Raw genomic sequence first — 270 nt, 5'->3', positions numbered from 1 at the left:
CCATACGGATCACTGTCTCCTTTTTGTCTCCTTTCTTCTGCTGCAGCAACAAACGGCTGCAGGGATGTCTCGAGTTCTGCTTCTGCATCTGCTGCTGCTGCTGCTGCTGCTGCTGGTGTTGCTGCTGCTGTTGTTGCTGCTGCTGGTGTTGCTGCTGCTGTTGTTGCTGCTGCTGCTGCTGCTACACCTGAACGCTTTATCTGCCCATCCGCCAGCAGCACTACAGACTGCGCCTCCCCCCCCCCTAGGACGAGGAGACAGTTGTCTCCT

At 57.0% G+C, this 270-nt stretch overlaps 1 protein-coding gene across 1 annotated transcript in view; it reads right to left on the bottom strand.

The window, feature by feature from the left end:
• Window positions 1-9: 9 nt before the first annotated feature.
• EMH_0031210 (uncharacterized protein) overlaps window positions 10-270 on the bottom strand; it is a gene marked incomplete at both ends in the record, with an annotated part of 1,116 nt that continues 855 nt past the window's right edge. Inside the window, one exon of the mRNA XM_013494498.1 lies at window positions 10-270. Coding sequence (XP_013349952.1) covers window positions 10-270 — 261 coding nt within the window.

This window comes from Eimeria mitis, genomic scaffold (genome assembly GCF_000499745.2).
Source record: "Eimeria mitis Houghton genomic scaffold, Emh_scaff1179, whole genome shotgun sequence".
Taxonomy (NCBI): Eukaryota; Apicomplexa; class Conoidasida; order Eucoccidiorida; family Eimeriidae; genus Eimeria; species Eimeria mitis.
This window is presented reverse-complemented; position numbering and strand designations above follow the sequence as displayed.